Source organism: Cydia splendana, chromosome 25 (genome assembly GCF_910591565.1).
Source record: "Cydia splendana chromosome 25, ilCydSple1.2, whole genome shotgun sequence".
NCBI classification, from domain to species: domain Eukaryota; kingdom Metazoa; phylum Arthropoda; class Insecta; order Lepidoptera; family Tortricidae; genus Cydia; species Cydia splendana.
Window position 1 is genome coordinate 6,742,073 of NC_085984.1, and position 18,101 is coordinate 6,760,173.

An 18,101-nucleotide genomic window follows, 5' to 3' on the forward strand; every position below is an offset into this window, starting at 1 on the left:
ACTAATTGTTTTTTATCTCACATATTTAGGTAACGATGTTATGAAACTAAGAACCAATTAAGTACCTATTTTGCAAGAAAACAGAGCTATTTCAGCTTTATCGCTGACCTATTTCTACATTTCGTACTTATTGGCAGTATAAAAGAATTTTCTATCTGTAGGGTGTTCATTCTAATATCTTTATTTAAAGAATATTAGTGCTCCTTGTAAAATGTCTCGCTTCGTAGTCCTCGCTATCTTCGTCCAGGCTTGCCTACTTCAGGTAAAAATTTGGTTATTATATAAATAAATAGTTTTAATTTATATGAGGTTACTATATACTTTTAGGCACTTAGAGCATTGAAATAAACGTAAAGCCTTACGTAGAACTATACTACGTTTCATGTTTTGTATTTCGAAAAAGAAAAGAGGTTTTCTATAATGATACCATGCATTTGTTTAAATTGCTGTTATAACATCATTTATTAGAGCTCTGAAACTGTATTTAAAGTGCCGTACTCGTAGGTTCAGAGAGCAGTGTTTTTTGAAAAATCCAAGGGCTTTTTTAGGTCACAATACGGTTACCTACAAAAAATTAATTAGCAATCTTTTCTTTGCTTCGGAACCTGATTTTTATGACTTACACTCGATAGAAAAAATCACGAACATAGTTCTAAAACGCAGTCTAAAAATTTGAACAATTTTTGCACAGAAGCTTAAAATCGATCTCATCGATTACTTTTTTTGTTAAAACAATAAAATAAAATGCAAAAACATGATATCTCATGTTTACGCTCAGTTAGAGAACCTGAACCTACGGGGCCTTAATGTAACCTGTTTTGCTATGTTCGATGACACTTTGTTATCGAAAAATAAAGATAGGTATTTTGTATCTATGCATTTTAATGTATTTTTTTTGTACTGGATGGTTCTCTCGCTCGTTGGGTAAAATCCGAACCGTAGATTATTTCCATAGGATTCATTGACATATCTACATATTTTTATTTGTTGTTTCCACAGATGGTTCTGAGCCAGACATGCGGTTGTAACCAATACTCATACGGTTCGTCCGGACTGAGCTCACAGAGCTGCGGCTCGTACGGCGGCACCGGCACCGGACAGGTGGGCGTGTCCGGCAACATCGACGCGTGCGGCCAGACCTGCGTCGTCGGCTCCGTGCCCGTGCTCGGCTCCGTTGACTTCGGTGGATGCGTGGGCGCCTGCGGCTCCGTGTCCATCTGCGGACAGTGCGGATGCGGATGCAATTAAATCAGGATGCTGTTATGATGTAATTCTCTTTTTTATTAAACGGCGCATTACTTCTTAAATGTTTGTTTGTGATAATTGTTCCTTGAGAAGCCAAATAGTCAAGTGACTAGAACGTGAATTTTAAAATTCTTTATTAGACTAGGTCCTCGTGTTTATTACATAATATATGTGTATATTAATCGACACACTAGTACTCATATCTTTGCGTCCCTTAATCCCAATATTTTAACCCTTAAACAGGTTGTGTATCTATAAGTACCACATAGCAAATGTTTTTTTTTTTTGGCGAGCTGAGTAAATACAACGACCGCAAAATGTCATTGGCGTAAAGTCTATTAAGTGGGTGATGTCAGAACGTAAAAAAATGACAGGTGTCAAAACAAATTTCTTTGAAAATTTAGTTGTCAAGTTCAAATCGACAACAAATGGCAGTTTTTGTACGTTCCTCCCGCTGTATAAGTTGACTACGCCCAAAAAAAGTACTGTAAGTATTTTGTTTTGTATTTTTATGGTAGATTATTCGATAATGTATGTGTAGTAAGTCATAACTTACCTTAGTTATTGTTTTCTGATAAAATATTCGATCTAAAAGTTTGTGGTTCGTATGAAACCTCTGCCCGTCTGGGGCACGTACGAGTGGTTTATAAGTGGCATCTGCCCTGCAGGGAGTTTACATGACATTTAAGGGTAAGATTCATTACTATGAATGAACCCTCATAGTACAAAAGTAATATATTTTCCTTTGGTTTTTAAATTAAATATGTATTCAACGGTCAATCTTACGAGCCACGACATCCATGCGAGCCAAGAAAGTGCTGGCAGTTAGTGCAATTTGTGACGCAAGTGTAAATGTGATGTGCACATGACTTGCCCTTAAAATTACTCTGTATGGCTAACAAGGCAGTGGCCATATAAGGACCACGTAGCACCATTGGTCACGAGCAGTGGGCATATAAAAACCACCGGGTTTTTTTTTATTGAATAAGGGGTAATAAAAAAAAAATCAAGAAATTACTTTTCTTTTTAAGCTATTACCTACCCGAATCAGTAAACAAAAGTAAAAAATGCGTCAGGCCTGTTTAAGGGTTAAGAGGTTACCCCGAATATTTCTTTAACCATTTTTTACTACCTCATCACTACCTTAACTATCAAAAACCTATGTTTGTAAAAAACTATTCGCTATCAAAAACTTGAAACCTTGACAAAAGACCAGTTAGGGAATGCAAATCGGTTATTTTCGGTTATTTTTTGTATGGAAATTATCGGTTATTAACCGAAACCGCGGTTATTTCCATACAAAAAATAACCGATTTGCATTCCCTAAGACCAGTTAACCACCTTTAGTACAGAGAGAAATAAAAGACAGGCGTCTACATTAAAACGTGCTTACCACAGTAAACATTGTGACGTCGATGACCCAGAAACACGTAATATGTGACTTTACACCGACATTGAGTCATCAAAATGTAGAATTACTGCAATTAATGATAAACAGTAAATACTATATTGCAATATAGTTTACTAGCTTCGGCCCGCAAATTCGATTGTTCATGATTTTAGGTAGTTCCATTTCATAACTTTAACGACAAACACAAAATCCCTCCTCACCCCGTAGTCCCTCGTAGTCGGGGTGAGATGGGATTTCATACAAAAGGTCATTTTGAAACGTTGTTGAATCGATTTTTTTTATTATGAATTTTACTATAGCTCCATTTGTAATAGGAATACATTATTTAGTAAGCAGTTTCCTTTAAAAACCATCTCACCCCCCTGTCATCCCGTCTCTCCTCATTCATAACCCGGCTCTCCTCGCAATCCCTACTCACCCCATTTTACGGTACTTAATATAAGTAAAGTCTAAGAAAAAAACGTACGTAAGAAAATCAAGAAAAATGTATGTATGTGTGTAATGTATGTGTGTAATGTATGTGTGTAATGTATGTGTGTAATGTATGTGTATGTATGTATATGTATGCTCGAATAAATGGCCTGTACTAGTGTAAATGGCGACACCATTTGATACATATCATCAATTTTAACAATATCAGTGAAAGAACATGGGTCAAAGTCATATGGCGTTCTAAAAATAATGAAAAATAAAAATAAAACATCATTTATCCATTTTCATTTTAGTTTTAATCCTGTGTTGGATGGCAGTAAATTTACTGTGACTACAAAATTTACTATTGTCATAGTAATAAACCTCTATACGCTAACTTTTTTTTAATATTTGCATCCACATCCACCAAGAGCGGAGAGACTGTAGGAACCAGAGCCAACATTGCCTCCGATCTGTTCAGTGATGGCGACACAGTCTCCACAGCCGTACGCCACCGGCACGGCGCCGTTAGTGTCGAACTTGCCCTCGAACGCCACCGCGCTCAGGTACGGCAGCTCGCCGGAGAGCACCAGGTCTCCCGCCAGACCAAGCTCGGTGGCGACGGCGATGCCTGAGGGTGCGATCGGCCCGATGCTAGAAATAGCCAAAGACCCTCCATTGTTAGGGATTTCAATGGACACGCAGTTGCTCGAATAGCTTTTCGGTGCAATAGCAATCGGTTTGTAAGATATCTCTTCAATTTTTTCGATTTCTTTTACAACCACTTTGCCAGAGCTGCAGCCGCAGCTTGAGGATTTTGGGAGGTAATAGGGCCCGGCGAAGGACTGTGAACAAAAAAATATTGTCAAATCATAAAACGAAGTGAAAACTACGAAGTCAAAAATTTTACTTCCATATTTCAGGTAAGTACCTAATCATTCATGAAAGGAATGTAAGCAGTGTTATTCGATTTTCCTCAATTTCTAAATCACAAATAAAAGGCACTTTTTAAGGATGACTCACGCTAGACTGGGCTGGGCCCGGGCCGTGGCATCCGACATGTCATTTTCTATGACGGGTGATCGGTGATCAGATGGTGCTTTCCATAGAAAAAGAGTTCCGGCCCTGGCCCGGTCGCGTGTGAGTCATCCTTTATGCTAATTGCAGGGCTCGAAACCGGTATTTTTTATAATCCCGAAATAGCCGAATATTTTGAATTACTTTACGCTCTTTCTCTTTACGTAGGACTGACACATGTACTTATGTAAGAACTTTGTATTATTAAATCGTCACATTAAAAATGAAATAATAAACCAAAGAACGAAAAAGAACGTACTAATACCGGTATTTTTGTATGGAGCAAATACCGGTTTCCGACCACTGGCTAATTGTCAGGAAGTGTAAAATAAACTAAGAGATACGCTTTTCATTTTTTTTTTAAATACCAGGTCTCTTTGACCATCAAGATATTCAAGATAGAATTCACCATACCTGCTGAACCAAAACTGCAAACGCACAGAAAAGTACAACCTTGAACGCCATTTTAATGTTAGTTATTATTCTTACAGTTAGTATAGGTACTGTCACTTAGGGATTCTGCCGCCTGGTTTTATTTAACCCTTGTTATCTATTACTCAACTAGATATATACATGCGAACGCTATATTTTTGTGAAAAGTTATTAGCTAATTATGTTTTATCAGTATCACATGTTTTATCACCTTTCACTGTAAAGGAAAAGCAACATAGTTTTTATCACTAACCTAATTTCATAATGTGGTACGAAATGGTTTGTATAAATACGGTTCATATGTTGGTAAAATCATTACATTTCTTTTAACAAGGAAAAGTAACATATTACACCATGTCTCGCTTTGCCATCCTCGCCCTCGCCCAGGCTTTCCTCGTTCAGGTAACAACTCAAAAATTCTTACATAAAATACTAACTTGTAAATTTTTAGACAAGAATTTGGTTTGCGTGACTTATCTTATAGTGATATCTTTTACTTTCATAGCAGCTTAGAGAAAGGAATAGGTAAAAGCAGTTTTAAGGGTGATGATCAATGAAGGTACATATAGCCTCATAACATCCAGGCAATCCCCAGCTCCTCCATGAAGACACTGCTAGGTTTCATGTAGGAGCTGAGGTGGCTAGAGTAGTGCTACCTCGTTTTCACGCAAAATAGGCACAATGGTTGTCGACTTGCGGAAAATGCCCAGGATAACTAACTAACATCCAGGCAAATTTTTTGCGTTTTTTAAACTTCCTTTTATATTTATATGAGTTCAAAACTCTTGAATTTATACCTACCTGTACAAGTACGCCAGGAGTGCCAGGACTTTTGGTACAAGGATACATTTTCTTTGAAATAAAATGGTTGATCACATTTTCTCTAAGCCTACGAATAATTTTGAAACAAATTGAAACAAACAGTAATAGGTAATAATATATTTTTTTCTGTTACAGATGGCTCTGAGCCAACAGTGTGGATGTAATCAAATCTCTTACGGATCCCCTGGCCTCATCGATCTAGAGAAAATAAGCTTGAGTGCACCCAGCAGTGCCAGCGTTAGCTACAGTGCACCTAGCATCAGTGTGAGCACACCTAGCTACTCGCAAAGCTACAGCGCGTCGTACGGCGGCGCGGGCACCGGGCAGGTTGGCGTGTCCGGCGACATCGGCGCGAGCGGCCAGACCGTCGTCGTCGGCTCCGTGCCCGTGCTCGGCTCCGTCGAGTTCAGCGGTAAAGTGCCGGCGTCCGGTTCCGTGTCTATTTCCGGACAGTGCGGATGCGGGTGCAAAGCTTAAGTAGATTTTTTATTAGAATAAAATTAAGATCAGTGAAATATTTGTTTATTCTTAGAATTATCCTCACCTAAACTTTTGTATATACTGTAGTAGCATAGACATCAAAACTTGCCAAGATAAATGCACTTTACATTTGTAAAAATAAATATTCAAATTTGGATGGAACAGGAGACCTTTTTATAAGCCTCTGGGTGGCTAGAAGATATTTATTGGTACAGATGTAGTGCATAATTGTTTTCCATCGTATTGTCTCGGAAACGTTTGTATTTATCATGCTACTTCAGTCAACCTCAGTACATTTTGTATCGAGACTGACTGAAATAGCAAGCCACGTTCGTACGTTTCTGGGAAAATACGATGGAAAATAATTATGTCATTTTGTGACTCTACCTTTGGTTAGGAGTACTCTTTGATGGACATGACCGACATTATACTAAACTGTTGTCTTTTTTAATGAAATATTGTAGAACACAGTAAAATAGAATAATTTTCATGAGTAATTTTATTACATAGGTAATTTGTGTACGTACAATAATTAATTTTATTGTACACATTATTATTTATTTATTATATATTATTATACTCTTTGGTTATTATTTCACCGTTTGTATATTTGACGTGTAATGTATGTGTACATTATTAATAATAAATATGAATATGAATATGAATATGTTTCTCAGTTAAAGTAAATAAAACTAAACTAGGGGACGGAAGCCTGAAACCGGTAAGCTAACGGTTCACCGGCTTCAAAGTTTTTGTTTTTTATTTGTTTTTATAAACGGATCTCAAAAACAAAAGACTCCATATTTTATCCTACCCCCAGCCTAAAGCGGGTAATCATAATCACTACAAACGAGAAAATTTTTATCACATAACAAATTTTTATACGTCAATTTTGTTATTTATATACAGTGAAACCTGGTTAAGTGGGACCTGGATAAGTGAGAAACCTCTATAGCTGGGACTCATGGTGCGGTCCCGACACTTTAGCACTGAATTACCTCTGTTAGTGAGATAAAACGAACCTCTATAACTGGGATTAGTTGTTGTGATTTTATAGTCACGTTTACCTCTATAATTGAGACAGAGAGTGTATTTTACCTCTTTTACTGAGACTATATTTATAAATTTACATTTTCCTAATTGTTTTTTAGAATTTTATAGGAATTGACCTCTATATCTGAGATAAGGTCAATCTATGACCTCTCTAACTTGGACTTTATTGATCAATTTCCATATTCTTACTAACTCTTAGTCTATCCATAAATTCCGCATTTGCTTAATTGTGTGTAAACGACTTCAAGTTTGATTTAGTTACTTTATGTAGTTAAGACTATCGAAACGAAAGCTGAAATCTTGATAAGTAACACGAATAAACAAATTTTCATTTAATACATTTCTAAGACGCAATGAAGTCCGTATCAAATTTTATTTTATTTTAATATATCTATCCTTTGGAGAATCATTCAAAATAAATTCAAAGAAATATTTAAACAGACTTAAAAAATATTTAGGGACAAGGATTATTTTACCTTATTTATTTTTAAAGACAATTACTAAATACCTTATTAACCACCTCTATAACTGAAATATACTCTATTCTCACCTCTATTAATGGAACCCTCTGTAAATGAGACAGAAATTTATTTGTACCTGGCTAACTGAGAGCCTGGGTAAGTGGAATACCTCTTTAAGTGAGACAAATCTGCTCGTCCCTTGAAGTCTCACTTATCCAGGTTTCACTGTATTTTATTCAAATAATAATCTTGGTCCTATATTCTATCTGTTTGTAGCAAATCAAGGGTATTTCTCTGGAAATTTACAATAACGTCTCAATCAAGATAGTACTTCCATTTTTTTGTCGTAATTGTTCATATTCGAAAAAAATAAGTAGATCTGATATTGTAGGTATCACAGCAGAAAAACAAGTAGTAGGTAACCCGTTTATCCCTACCCGCTGTGCACGAGCACGTCTTTTAGTTAAACAATATTAAATCAAGATCGTAAACCAACGCCTGAAACGTTATCGTATTTTGGGGTTAAATAGTACCAATGTAATATGGTAACTATTATCAACATTATAGTTCGTTTTTTTACAATTAGAAAGAACTTGAAAGAAGGTAAGCGATCTTGACATGTCTTTTAAGTGAAAAACGCTATTTAAAAATCAATAACTATTACTTATGAAAGCAGAAGAATATAAATGATCGTATTAGATTCATAACTGTTACATATTTGCCGTAACTTATTTTTAAAATGTGTTTTTCAATTAAAAGACACATCAAGATTGTTTACCTTATTTCTAATGCTAAAAAAACGAACTATAGGTACCTATTCGTTTTAAAATATTCGATGAAAAATTTATTTTCAGAAGCTAGCTGAGACTAAAATGTAGCTTATGCCAAAAGCGAAAATCTATGCCTCACCAAAGAAAACAAAGTACCGGATTATTATACAGTCGCCACACGCCATTTAGGGTTCTTGCTAAATTGGAAATTCTACAAAAAACACAGAAAAATTCTACAATTCTACAGGCTGGCCAAAAAATAAGTGCAGGGATGAAAATTTCACCTAGTGCGTTTTCACGTGTTATGACTGTGGCAACGTCAGGGCCCAGTTTTATAAAGTTACAAGTTACAAGTTTACAGGCGTTTACTGGCAACACTTGCTCCGTTTTTTACAATTTGCGTTTTATAAAAGTACTGTGTTACAATTTTACAGGTTACAGGTACAAGTGCCTGTAGCTCAACCATAGACGAAAATATGGGAGTTTAATAGTTTTAAACTCATAATCGAACAAGCGTTTTATAAAAATATTGTAAATTACAAGTGTAGATTGGTACACTTGTAACAAAAACTGACATACGTCTTGAGTCCTGTAATTCTTAATTTTTAATTAAAATTATTCGTTTTCTGAGCGATTTTAAACTTTACTCTTTATTGTTAGGCACCAACGCCAACGATTTTGCCAGGGCATGCATATTTTTCCATGCACTGACCTCATCAGTTTTTGTTAATGTATCTGAAGTATATAGTAAATAGGAAATAAAGTGAATATGTTTGATATTGATTTTATTGATGATATCGTTTTATTTTATCTACTAGGAAACGGAAAAGGATTGGTGCCGATATTTGTCGTTGATTTATTAGCATTCGTCTCTTTATTTAAGTATAGTGCATTCACATTATGGTAAAGTGTACTATTCATAATTTTCGATACACAGCGTACTTATCTTTGAGCCGCTACCGAAGCGATACATTTTATAATGTAATGTGAAACAGTATTTATTTACTTATTAGGTAAATATTTCATGAAATCTAACTTAATCTGAATCTGAAAACGGCCCGAAAAGTATATCCTTGGCATCGAACACCGCTCTCAACCACTCGATTTTTCCTGAATTTCTGGGCATTTTTCCAATAATTAATATTTTACAGCAAACAATAACACAGCTTACACAGCATTTAGTAGAGCACAGAGTATCTATGACAGACGTTTTTTTTTAAATAGTGATGTCCTTCACACCTGTAGATTTCACATGTAATCGAGATTGACCGTGGTTCTTTACAACTGTAATTATCTATGTGTATTTATAAAACACCTGTAGCCGTTCACAGTGCATTACAGGTGCCTGTAGCCTGTACTCTTGTAACCTGTAACTTGTAACTTTATAAAACTGGGCCCTGGACTCTCATCCCTCGAGGGAGGTGTTTCATTTGCTATTGCCCAGTGCTAGTCGTAAAAGCAGTTAGTTTTCGGCTTTCCGGAGCTAATTTTACTTGATAGTATGATTGGCTAAGATCTAAATGTGTATAATAAATAGCTCCCGATAACGAGTCTAAAATTTCATTTATATTAGGCAAAGGAAATTTATCATTCTGTATTGTGTCGTTGACCTTTCTATAATCGATGACTAATCTCCACGATTTATTTCCAGACTCATCAGATTTTTTTGGTACTAGCAAAATAGGTCGAAGTCTTAAAGACGATAGTGATCTAGAGACGGAGCGTAGGGCGCTGTCAGTGAGAGCCAATGTTAGCCCGCAGGTTTGCTCGTTGCTCCAACGAAGTTAAAAAAACGCTTTTTAAAGCTTGTTGCACATCTTTTTACACGAGCAGCCTGTGGGTAAACTACACTCGAAAAACCCTACGCGTACAATATAATAATGCGTTCAGGGTGCTGATGCGACTGCCCCGCATCAGGAATGTTTGCGGAGACGAGAGTTGACTGTTTTAATGCAACAATTAAAAAGAAATGCGCATCCCTGGTGCGGAGGGTGCGGGATAGCCGCAACAGCATCCTGGCCATGATAGCGGATAGGATTGATTGTCCTTTTATACGGCATTGCTGCAGTTTGCACATCACTAACTATGCTCAAGTATGCGCACTGTTGCAATGGAGTATTAATTTAGTTATTAATGTAAAGTTCTAAGTAGGTATCTTACTTCCTACTATTTTAACATATAGGTACCTACCTATCTGATTTTCTAAAATGCGAAACAAAAGATTCTACATACTTATATAAAATTTTACACGGGTATTTTTATAAACTCAATTAACTTCGGGGTACCTATGGCTAAGTACATTTAAGGAATCTCAATATCATCATCATCATCATCGTTAATACAATTTTTTTTTTTTTTGTATTTACGATGCAAGTGCGAAAAATAGGAAATACGCAACGACCGGCGAATTTTAAAACAGGAGGGAGATATATACCCCGTTTTTCTTATTTGGGTCTCAAGTATTAAAAAATGAAAATATATAATCCGTCTGTAAGGGTGCAGCGGAGGTGCAGCGCAAAAATTAGCTTTAGATTACCTTAACTTTGCGATGACTCCTGTAGACGAGAAAATATGAGAACGAGTTATTCATAGGTTCCATAAAATGTGTATAAGCCTTCGTCCAATTTAAACTGAGTTGTACTAACATTAAACTAATTAAAATTAAATCTAATAATAATGATTAACAATGTTTGAAAATGGGGAACATGTCGCGCGAGTGACTTAACATACGTTAGAATGACTGAGAAGAGGTTCTAAAAATAAACATTTTAATGTTAATTAATTTTATTGTGATAAATATTAAACCTTAAGCTTTGCACCCGCATCCGCACTGTCCGGAGATAGACACGGAGCCGGATGCAGCCACCTTGCCACCGAAGTCGACGGAGCCGAGCACGGGCACGGAGCCGACGACGACGGTCTGGCCGCTCGCGCCGATATCGCCGGACACGCCGACCTGGCCGGTGCCCGCGCCGCCGTACGACGCGGATGCGTAGCCGGGTGAGCTCACACTGATGCTAGGTGCACTGTAGCTGATGCTGGCACTGGGTGCGCTTAGGCTTATTTTCTCGATGCCGCCGAGCTCGATGAGGCCGGGCGATCCATAAGAGATTTGATTACAACCACACTGTTGGCTGAAGACCGCCTGTAAATGGAAAAAATGCTATTATTACGTACTGTTCATTGCTAAGTGCGCTGCAAATGTCAGGCTTTGCCTGATACGAAAGAGCACGCGAATCGTGCCGCCACCTAGACCGACCCGACCCTAGCTAGAGGATTTCCGCAATTTAAAGCCTGACCAGGAATATATGATCATTGATCACGCGCCATGTTGCGGAATTTCACTAGAACTTATTTTTTCATAGTATGACTTACTGAACTGTCACCCTATACATGAGAATAACAGCGCCCTCTTGAAAATGATATTACTGGTCACGCTCATGTCACGCTTTACCTATTTTTTTTTTTAATATCAGTAGAATAATGCTACTGGCTTCTGCCTGGGATTTCATCTGCGCGGAATTACGATTTTCGTGAAAAAAAAATCTTATGTCAACATGCCCAAGTAGCATGGAAGTGTCGGCAACATCAATATAGCAGCCAATTAAGAACTTAGAGTGATTTAAGGGACGTATAAGAGTGTCAGAAAAGATTTAAGCTGTATAAAAGGTACTTTACAGACATTATACAGCTCAAGCTGTATAAAATCATTATAAAGGATTCTGCGGAAGCATGGGGTGCTTTATCAGAATATAAAAAATCTACTATAAAACTAAAAGTGTTGTGAGAGACTACAAGCTGATTCTATCGTAAAAGCTGTATACAGGCTGTATTGTAGTAACACTTGGCACTTTTAGCTGTACAAAAGTATCTGTCAACTCCGTTTTAAAACATTAAGTGTTGTGAAACTACAAGCTAATTTTATCGTAAAAGCTGTATACAGGCTGTATTGTAGTATCACTTGGCACTTGTAGCTGTACAAATGTATCTGTCAACCCCGTTTTAAAGCTATTTCTTATGGCGTAATCTTACTCTCCTATAAGAATAGTAGTTGTATAACTTCTGTCTGTAAGGGTATTATAAAACCAAATGAATAAATGGCAGCTATAGTACAGCTTTTTTCTGTATTACTAATAGAGTCGCTTATAACAATCTTTTGGCGTAATTTTACACTCGTATAAGTATAGTAGTGTAATGATTTCTGAAAATAAGTGTATTATATAACTAAAGGAATATATGACAGTTACAGTACAGGTTTTTTATTTGTTATACGGATCTCTAAAGAGAATTATAACTTATGTACGGAGAACCGAAATACAGCCAAACGAATACAAATATTCTATTATAAAGCTGTTTTAATTACAAAAGCTGTAAAAGACACTCCATTTATTACACAGCACAGCTACTAAGATTATAATGCTCTCCAACTATCCTGTAGGCTGTTTAAAAATTGTCGCCATTTTACAATAATAAAAAAACGTATTTGTAAATATAATTAAAGAGATACTTGCAAATATTTAGCAGACTAACGCCGTGTTATGATTACCAGCTAAAATAAATTGTTTAGTCTTAGAATTAATATTTATAAATATTTTTGATACTCTAACCTTAAAAACAAACAGTAACTTTACCGATTTTTGATATTTTCCTTATGGTTTCTCTTTGTTATTTTGCAGGCGCGTAAATATTTTGCCGGAAAAGATACACAGGTTCACAATAAATAATAATCCGCACTTACCAATAATGTAATATTCCATTCAGGTCCTGTATAATATTTACTTTTACTTTTACCATCCACTATAACACTTTATTGTCGCCATTACTATATTCCGAATATTTACGAATGAACAAGATTAAGACATTTTCGTTTCTTAAATGATTATTATTCTCTTGTAATTCTTTCTTATAACTCATTTAAAACTTATATTCTTATATCGTACTTATAAGAGATTGTGTAGTGTTAAGGTTTCCTGTTACACCGAAATATAGCTGTAATGCAGCTATTATGCAGCTTATGTATTGCTTATACAGCTACTCTACAGCTCTAATAACGCCAAAGGCTGTATAATTTGGGCCCTTTTTTTACTTATAAGGGCAGTATAAGCGCTTATACAGCCTTTGTACAGCCTAACTGTACAGCTTATAGTATACAAATAAACTTTAATACAGCTTATATACAGCTTGCAATGCTACTTGGGTGACATTTAGATATTATGGAGACATTCTTGTTTTGTCTTGTCTATCATGTTTGTCCTAATTTACTCTCAATTGCTCAAAGGTTGACTGGAAGAGCTCCCTTATAGGGATAAGTTCACCTTTATATAATAATATTGTTTCATTGTAATTTAACCTATCTTATGTGCAATAAAGTATTTACATACATTATATACATACATACATTCCATAACATCTAAATCGATTCAGCGATTTAAACGTGAAGAGGTAAGAGACAGACAGACAGACAAATCAAGTGACTTTCGCATTTATGTAATACATAAGGGATTATTTTAAATCTACTGCGCTGCCAAGAAAATGAAATGAAATTACCGATTACTACCTATTTACGATAATGGCACGCAAAATAGTTATCTGTTAAAAGTTACAAGTAAATTTTAGTGTATTTGTAGATGAGTTATTGAGTTTTTACCTGTATCAGACAAGCCTGGACACACAGGGCGAAGATGGCGAAGCGAGACATTTTGTGATGTGTTACTTTTCCTTGTCAAAAGAAATGTAATGTTTTAACCAACATTTCTATTACTTTTATACTAACCATTTCACATAACATGAGGAAATTAGGTCAGTGATAACAAGTCCTTACAGTCTCAGTCCTGTTCTTACAGTGAAAGGTGATATGAACGTGACAAAATGAAATTACTTAATAACTTTTTACAAAAATATGGCGAATGAGTGCATGTCTTTAGTGAAGCAATAGATAATAAGGTTTAAATAAAACTAGGTAGGCAGGCAGTATTCCAAAGTCATAGTTACTTACATACAAGCATCATTAAAAATGGCATTCAAGGCTGTGGTCTTCTGCGTGTTTGCAGTTTTGGTTCAGCAGGTATTATAAATTCTATTTCACAGCATTAAGGATCACCCTAAAACGGCCCGGGCCCGAGGCGTCCGACACCTCAGTTTTCTACAGAAAGCATCAAATGATCACCCGTCCCGGACCGTTATAGTATGAACCATTAGTATTTCAATCAATCAATCAATCAAATTTATTTGCTATAAGTAAGCACAGTTGCATGCATGCAATTACAGTTCATTTCACTTAAAATAAGTCACAACAATCTAAGTAAAATGACTTCAGGCAGTTGGCTAGTTTTTTCTACTTATCATTTCAAGTAAAACGGTTACTTATGTGTAAAGGACAAAAAAATAGTTTCAGTACAGTGTATTAAGCTAATTCTGCTCAGGCTTTGCAGTTACAAGCGTGGAAGTGCTTCTATTAACTTATTAACTCACATTTATAGACGGGTCTGACGCGAAATTTATTCAATTATTTACCTTTATTTACCTTTATTTTTTTCTATTAACTTCATTTCATTTTTACATAAGTTTGATGTTTTTAGAGGTCTTGCCAAGTTAGTGCATAGTTAGCTTGGTTTGACTCTAGTTAATTAGAGAAACTACCCGAGATTTCCAACATTACGTATCTTAGCGCCACTTGCACGATTCACTGACCCGGGGTTAACCGGTTAAACATGGACTACATGGAGTTACCATGGTTAACGGTACAATTTGACACTGGTTTAAAAGTATAACCGGTTAACCCCGGGTAAGTGGGATTGTGCAAGTGGCGCTTAGTAGATTTAATTACTTTTTAATTAAGGAATGGGTTACGATATGAAAGTTATTAAGTTATTGAAACAGTCATGCTAATTACTAAAGAAAATATTCCATTTCAGTCTCTAGCTGGGCCGTATTACCAACCAAAATCATCAAACTGTGGCTGCAGCTCTGATAAAGTGATTCTCAAAGAAATTGAAGAAATATCATACAAACCCATCAAAACCTACTCAAGCAACTGCGTATCTATTGATATCCCGAACAATGGAGGGGCCCTCGCTATTACCAGTATCGGCTCCATCGCACCTTCCGGCATCGCCGTCGCCACGGACCTGGGCCTGGCTGGAGACTTGGTACTCTCCGGCGAGCTGCCGTACCTGAGCGCGGTGGCGTTCGAGGGCAAGTTCGACACCAGCGGCGCCGTGCCGGTGTCGTACGGCTGTGGGGACTGCGTCGCCATCACGCAGGAGCTCGGCAACCCGAGCGGGGTCAACGCCAACATCAACTCGGGCTCGTCCAAGATCATCAGCTGCGGTTGCGGTTACTAAAAAACATTTGTGTAGAATGTGTTAATAAATTTATATTTATAATTGAATTTCTTGTCATTATTTGTTCCCTGGAACATTAAGCACTATGTTAGGCACAATGTCAGCCAACCGACCAACCAACTGATCAGCTAAGTGTGTTGCTGTTTGTACAGTCGATGACAAAGATATGTTTACACACTTTTGCACCTTTCTCCGTTGTAATAAGGTGAAAAATGTAAACACATCTTAACGTTGACTGTACCTACACCTTAAACGAGCCTTAAACAGATAATAAGGAAGTATGTCGAGTGCGAGTACTACAGGTTCGCCAAGAAACTGTCATAAAGTTTGGTGAAAATTATATGTAGCTACCTACATATTAAAATATAACACTGTAATGTTTTTGAGTAAATAATTATCTAGGTTTACTCGTATAATTAATTCTCTCCATTTTGCATTTATTTAAAGAATGTCAGTTGTACGTAGATATCATATTACCATTACCAACGTAAACTTGTTTGTAAATGTACAATAACAGCCTACTTACCTACCTAACTAATTTTCATTCCATTTAATAGCAGTTCTACTTTATGAGACGCTTTGTCATCAGACCCGGTAGACAGATACAGCAAAATAACCATATACCTAATTATTTTGCACGGTATGCAACTAATATAGGTAATTTCAAATTAAGAAGGATAATATTATGGTTGTAATAGGTAACCATTATCTCATCTCCGAAAAAATTTAATCCGATTATTCAATCAATAATCATTTATTTCAAATAACAAAGATTCATAATACCTATGTAGGCACCTAACCTAACCTAACCATGTGGTTAGTAACATAATAAATAGCTCTCCAACTTATTATCTACGTTAGTATTCTTATATCTTAGAATATAATACATTAATAACTAAATAAATACTCCATTGCACCAGTGCGCAGATCACGCGACTACTTGAGCATAGTTAGTGATGTGGAAACTGCAGCAATTTATTTATTTATTTACTCAAAAAAATTACAGTGTTATTTAATATGTACCAACACATAATTTTCACCAAACTTTATGACAGTTTCTTTGCGAGCCAGTAGCACTCGACATATTTCCTTATTATCTACTGTGTAAAGTGTAGGTACAGTCAGCGTCAAAGATGCAAAGATGCAAATGTGTGTAAACATATCTTTGACATCGACTGTACAAACAGCAACACACTTAGCAGACCAGTAGGGCTACCGCCAATACCGAAAATCGTCAATTGCGGGCATTTTTCTCTGTCACTCTAATTACGCCTTCATTGGAGTAAAAGAGTAAGATCCCCGCAATTTGCGAATTTCGGTTTTCGCGGTAGCCCCTCAGTTGGTTGGCTGGTTGGCTGACATTGTGCCTTACATATGTTCCAGGGAACAAATATTGACAAGAAATTCAATTATAAATATAAATTTATTAACACATTTTATACAAATGTTTATTTAGTAACCGCAACCGCAGCTGATGATCTTGGACGAGCCCGAGTTGATGTTGGCGTTGACGCCGCTCGGGTTGCCGAGCTCCTGCGTGATGGCGACGCAGTCCCCACAGCCGTACGCCACCGGCACGGCGCCACTGGTGTCGAACTTGCCCTCGAACGCCACCGCGCTCAGGTACGGCAGCTCGCCGGAGAGTACCAAGTCTCCAGCCAGGCCCAGGTCCGTGGCGACGGCGATGCCGGAGGGAGTAACGGGGCCGATGCTGGTAATAGCCAGGGCCCCTCCATTGTTCGGGATATCAATAGATACGCAATTGCTAGAGTAGCTTTTGATGGGTTTGTATGATATTTCTTCGATTTCTTTGACAATCACTTTATCAGAGCTACAGCCGCAGTTTGATGATTTTGGTAGGTAATACGGCCCAGCTAGAGACTGAAATGGAATATTTTCTTTAGTAAAAGGTATGACTGTTTAAATAACTTAATAACGTTCATATCGTAACCCATTCCTCAATTAAAAGTATTATAATCTACTAAAATACGTATGGTTGGAAATCTCGGGTAGTTTATCTAATTAACTAGAGCTAAACCAAGCTAACTATGCACTAACTTGGCAAGACCACTAAAAACATCAAACTCATGTAAAAATGACTTGAAGTTAATAGAAGCACTTCCACGCTTGTAACTGCAAAGCCTGAGCAGAATTAGCTTGAATACAGTGTACTGAACTATTTTTTTCCTTTACACATAAGTAACTGTTTTTCTTCAAATGATGAGTAGAAAAAACTAGCCAACTGCCTGACCTCACTTCACATATATTGGAATACTAAAAGATGACTCACGCTAGAACGGTCCGGGACGGGTGATCATTTGATGCTTTCTATAGAAAACTGAAGTGTCGGGCGCCTCGGCCCGGACCCGGACCGTTGTAGGGTGAATCATCTTTAATGCTGTGAAATTGAATTTATAATACCTGCTGAACCAAAACTGCAAACACGCAGAAGACCACAGCCTTGAATGCCATTTTTAATGATACTTGTATGTAAGTAACTATGACTTTGGAATACTGCCACCTAGTTTTATTTAAACCCTGTTATCTATTGCTTCACTAAAGACATGCACTCATTCGCCATATTTTTGTAAAAAGT

At 36.8% G+C, this 18,101-nt stretch overlaps 4 protein-coding genes across 8 annotated transcripts; 2 read left to right on the forward strand and 2 right to left on the reverse strand.

Annotated features, from left to right (window-relative positions):
- Positions 1 to 84: 84 nt before the first annotated feature.
- On the forward strand, positions 85 to 5,896 carry LOC134802831 (chorion class high-cysteine HCA protein 12-like). Of its 3 annotated transcripts, none has more exons than XM_063775562.1 (2): positions 85 to 262; positions 1,000 to 1,286. In XM_063775562.1, the coding sequence occupies exons 1-2, from the start codon at positions 212 to 214 to the stop codon at positions 1,246 to 1,248; spliced, it is 300 nt and encodes a 99-aa protein (XP_063631632.1). In that variant the 5' UTR covers positions 85 to 211; the 3' UTR covers positions 1,249 to 1,286. The 3 variants fall into 3 exon arrangements, with proteins under 3 accessions (XP_063631632.1, XP_063631630.1, XP_063631631.1); XM_063775560.1 differs by lacking the exon at positions 1,000 to 1,286 and adding an exon at positions 5,534 to 5,896 and having other exon boundaries at positions 161 to 262; XM_063775561.1 differs by lacking the exons at positions 85 to 262; positions 1,000 to 1,286 and adding exons at positions 4,747 to 4,978; positions 5,534 to 5,896.
- LOC134802820 (chorion class CB protein M5H4-like) lies at positions 3,469 to 18,029 on the reverse strand. 3 transcript variants are annotated; one of them, XM_063775545.1, is made up of 2 exons: positions 17,927 to 17,986; positions 3,469 to 3,912 (listed from the first exon to the last, which is right to left on the reverse strand). In XM_063775545.1, the coding sequence occupies exons 1-2, from the start codon at positions 17,975 to 17,977 to the stop codon at positions 3,472 to 3,474; spliced, it is 492 nt and encodes a 163-aa protein (XP_063631615.1). In that variant the 5' UTR covers positions 17,978 to 17,986; the 3' UTR covers positions 3,469 to 3,471. The 3 variants fall into 3 exon arrangements, with proteins under 3 accessions (XP_063631615.1, XP_063631614.1, XP_063631616.1); XM_063775544.1 differs by lacking the exon at positions 17,927 to 17,986 and adding an exon at positions 4,559 to 4,626; XM_063775546.1 differs by lacking the exon at positions 3,469 to 3,912 and adding an exon at positions 16,949 to 17,386 and having other exon boundaries at positions 17,927 to 18,029.
- On the reverse strand, positions 10,929 to 13,944 carry LOC134802888 (chorion class A protein Ld12-like). Its single transcript, XM_063775612.1, has 2 exons — positions 13,810 to 13,944; positions 10,929 to 11,307 (listed from the first exon to the last, which is right to left on the reverse strand). Exons 1-2 carry the CDS (start codon positions 13,858 to 13,860, stop codon positions 10,969 to 10,971), a joined length of 390 nt encoding a protein of 129 aa, XP_063631682.1. The 5' UTR covers positions 13,861 to 13,944; the 3' UTR covers positions 10,929 to 10,968.
- On the forward strand, positions 14,165 to 15,509 carry LOC134802952 (chorion class CB protein M5H4-like). Its single transcript, XM_063775686.1, has 2 exons — positions 14,165 to 14,226; positions 15,077 to 15,509. The coding sequence occupies exons 1-2, from the start codon at positions 14,176 to 14,178 to the stop codon at positions 15,503 to 15,505; spliced, it is 480 nt and encodes a 159-aa protein (XP_063631756.1). The 5' UTR covers positions 14,165 to 14,175; the 3' UTR covers positions 15,506 to 15,509.
- Positions 18,030 to 18,101: the final 72 nt, after the last annotated feature.